This window comes from Frankliniella occidentalis, unplaced genomic scaffold (genome assembly GCF_000697945.3).
Source record: "Frankliniella occidentalis isolate FOCC.00 unplaced genomic scaffold, Focc_3.1 Scaffold294, whole genome shotgun sequence".
NCBI classification, from domain to species: Eukaryota; Metazoa; Arthropoda; class Insecta; order Thysanoptera; family Thripidae; genus Frankliniella; species Frankliniella occidentalis.
This window is the reverse complement of record NW_026267420.1, coordinates 275,925-279,081: the sequence shown is the minus strand read 5'-3', so window position 1 is coordinate 279,081 and position 3,157 is coordinate 275,925. Positions and strand designations below refer to the sequence as shown.

The 3,157-nt window shown below is 50.2% G+C and overlaps 1 protein-coding gene across 4 annotated transcripts in view; it reads right to left on the bottom strand.

Moving 5' to 3' along the window:
* The window catches only part of LOC113218369 (E3 ubiquitin-protein ligase lubel-like), a 17,078-nt gene extending 14,626 nt beyond the window's left edge, over positions 1-2,452 (bottom strand). The window contains exons 1-3 of one of the 4 annotated variants that reach the window (XM_052273701.1): positions 1,980-2,452; positions 779-828; positions 41-298 (exon numbers count right to left, since the gene is read on the bottom strand). In XM_052273701.1, the coding sequence (XP_052129661.1) occupies positions 41-298; positions 779-797 (277 nt within the window). In that variant the 5' untranslated portion in view covers positions 798-828; positions 1,980-2,452. Of the gene's footprint in view, positions 1-40; positions 299-778; positions 829-1,150; positions 1,532-1,979 lie in introns of those variants that run through there. The other 3 variants (XM_052273702.1, XM_052273703.1, XM_026438690.2) reach the window with 3 other exon arrangements.
* Between the last annotated feature and the right edge of the window lie 705 nt (positions 2,453-3,157).

Sequence of the window (3,157 nt, the reverse complement as noted above, 5' to 3'; positions counted from 1 at the left end):
AAAGTTTACTATGTGAAGGAGGAAAAAAGCTGGGCCTTACCATCAAATGTGACATCTGAGGCACTTTGAATCATGGGAACTTGATACTTGCAGCTCACTCTTCTTTGGCTACGGCCTGAAGGTGTCCTTTGTTGCTGGCGCCAGTACTTCCGTTGCACTGCTCTGATCTCAATGTGGGCCTGGAGGAAACGGTTCTGGAGAGCATGGTCTGCTAGGCGGTAGAATTCTTTGAAGAGACGCTCCCGTGCCTCAGGAGATATCTTGTCACCACATTTTTGAGGACAGGTGCATATGAGTTCTGAAACAGAAAAAAACAAAAAACAAAAATGATTAGAAGAGGTACATAAAAAACTGATGTGTGAAAAAGTCTTCAATTTTCTGTGCAACTTCAACAGAAATTTGAATCCTTTTCCTTAATGAATAAATTTACGCTCAGAACTACAAGCAGAGAGCTCAAGTTAGTTTTTGGCACAGTCACAGAAGAATTAATTTTCATCCTGCTCAGAACGAATGTCATGCATAGTGGTGCATCCCAAGTTTATCCAGTTTGCACATGTTCATTGTTGAGTCACTATTAATATTTCTTACATCATTAGCTCACACTTTTGGTAACTTTACGCTTTAAATTGTTTAAAAGTCAATGAATGTTTTTTTGTTAATATACATTAGTATTGCAATGTTAATTCTTTTTTAGGCACACAGATAATGTTAATATTTAAAACAGTATTTTCAGAATTTGTTAGTTATATCAGAACATTTGGAACATTCACAAACTCACCAAACCAGCATATTGCCATCGTTTTGATTGAAAATGCTGTGTGCAATGTCCTGTAAAATCCCATTTTTAAAAAAATTATCAGTGCAAAGCTTTCTTTTAATACTTAGTTTTTTGCCCTTTATTTTTAATTTAACTTAAGTTTTATGATAATGTTTTTTGAATTTACATTTTTTACATTGAATGAGATTTTTTTGAAATGTTGCCAAACAATTGAAACAAGAGTAACTTCATATGCTTCACCCTTCTAGAGCCCCTGAGCTAGGCCCCAATGGGATGAGAGGGACAGAGATCCGTCCTCACTCAGTCCAGGCGCACAGTCATAGATAAGCCGCCAATGCATAACACTTTGCTTATCCTCCTCGACCCACTAACCACTACATTCCACAAAAATAAAAATCGACAACCACACACAGAAGGCCACGATCTCAAAAATCCCTAGGCGCCCGCGGGCTTGCCCTGCCCAGGGCCCCAGGGCTAGTTATTGCACAATTCATTTCACAATCAGTTGGCCTAGATCGGTCCCCGCGCTGGCCGCCCCGGCCGCCCCTAGCTGCACGTCCGTGCACATTAAAACGCCCGACACTCGATTAAGGGCGAGTGGCAGCACTCTACCCCTGGGCCGAGGGCCGTCAACAAGCCTCTGAGGCTTAGCGGGGGCGACAATGTGATGCAGCGTCAATTTGCTCGGGCAAAACAAAGCCCCGCGAGCAGGGGCCGTCGCGTTGGGGCGCTCGCGCCTCCGCTCAGGCGGATGGGCAGGCGAGGCACTAGCGACCCCGACCCGACCCCCGGCCTGGGGCCCTAGCGTGTACGACACATTTCGTCATGGGCAACAAGTCACATCACTCTAAAAGTCGACTCTTGATAGTCACACTGTAGCACACACTATCTCCACAGATCACAGACGAACTGTTCGCGATCCTTGCGAAATTCATCTGTTTACGCGACACCACACACGCACAAGTCCTCGCTGTTGCACTTGCCTCGCTAGCTAGCACATTTAACGGTGACTACTTTTCAGTGTCATTTTTCATGACAGAAAATATAACATCACTCACAGTTCACATACTTTTTAAGTCACTTTTCACTATCACTTAAAGTTGTCGCACCACTTTGAAATGTTGTTATCCTCGGTGACACTCGCGAACACACAAACCTAACCACACCAAGACACGCTGTTTCGTCAAACAAAAATAATTACCTGGTTGTTTCTTGGCTGGTATCACTTTTCCTGACTTAGACACGTATTCTTGACCAGAGTATCTCATTTTGATTTGTTCCTTTCGATCCCACTTCGGCCAATATTCATGGCTTTCTTCATTTTCTTGAGTGTCCATCATCGACGCCAACGCACGGGCCTGAGAGTCTATCAGCTCCATGGCACGGGCTTGCGTGTCCAGCATCGACTCCATCCCTCGGGCGTGCACTTGGGGCTGAGTGTCCATCATCGACGCCATCTCACGGGCATTTCCTTTCCGACTGACGACCGGTCTGCGCGCGACTCCCTTCCAGACTCCAGCCTCGCTCGTTCCGCTACTTGCCGAAAAAAATAGTTCGTGAAAAAAACGCGTTTATGAATGAGAGTGCCATCTATCGGCGAGGACGGTCAACTACAGACTGCTGCTGCCATTGACGAGTTCAAGAACCTTGGGCCTCTGCGTGAAGCGTAGTACGCGAGTAGCGAGCACGTGGCGTAGTACGAGGCCCGCCTCAAAGAGCGCGCCAGTGAGCTCTTTCTGTTTCTTTTGTGTTGGAGCAGGGGTGGTGGGGGAGCGGCGGCCACTCCGATTGGTCGCCCGTTCCCGCGCATTTCGCGCGCAGTGCGGCGGCCGAGGCGGCAGTTTCGAACGCGCGCACACAGAAAGTAGGTCACTGTGTTTACTATTCTGATAGGGACCTTAGGCGCTGCGACGTGTCCCGAATAAATGCCTTTAGGTTCGCACCTCCGAGTGCCGAGGCTGTTTCGGGACGCGGGCCTGCAGTTTGGGCCCCTTTTGCAGCGCGGAGAGGAGGGAGAGAGGGGCGCTCACGTCCAGCCGTGAACTCCTCCGCCAAGCAGGGCGAGAGGGGTGGGGGGCGGGCAACAACCCACAGCTGGCCTCCCTCCCCTGCGCGCCTCTTCACCTTGCCACCCCTCTCCCTCCGCTCTCCCTCCCCACCCTTGTACCTCTCTAGGGTCCGGCCCTCCGCGGAGGGTGCATCCCGCGATATTCGGGGCGGGCCTCTCTGTAGCCTGGGGGCCGTGCGTGAACGCCACCCCCTGCTGTAGCCACCCCCTTGCAGCCACCCCGCGTGAGCCCCCCGCGCACGGCTCTGCTCTACCGACCCGCGCCTTCCCTTTGTCGCGCTGGCTTGCTGCTGCTGCGGATGTGCCCCGTG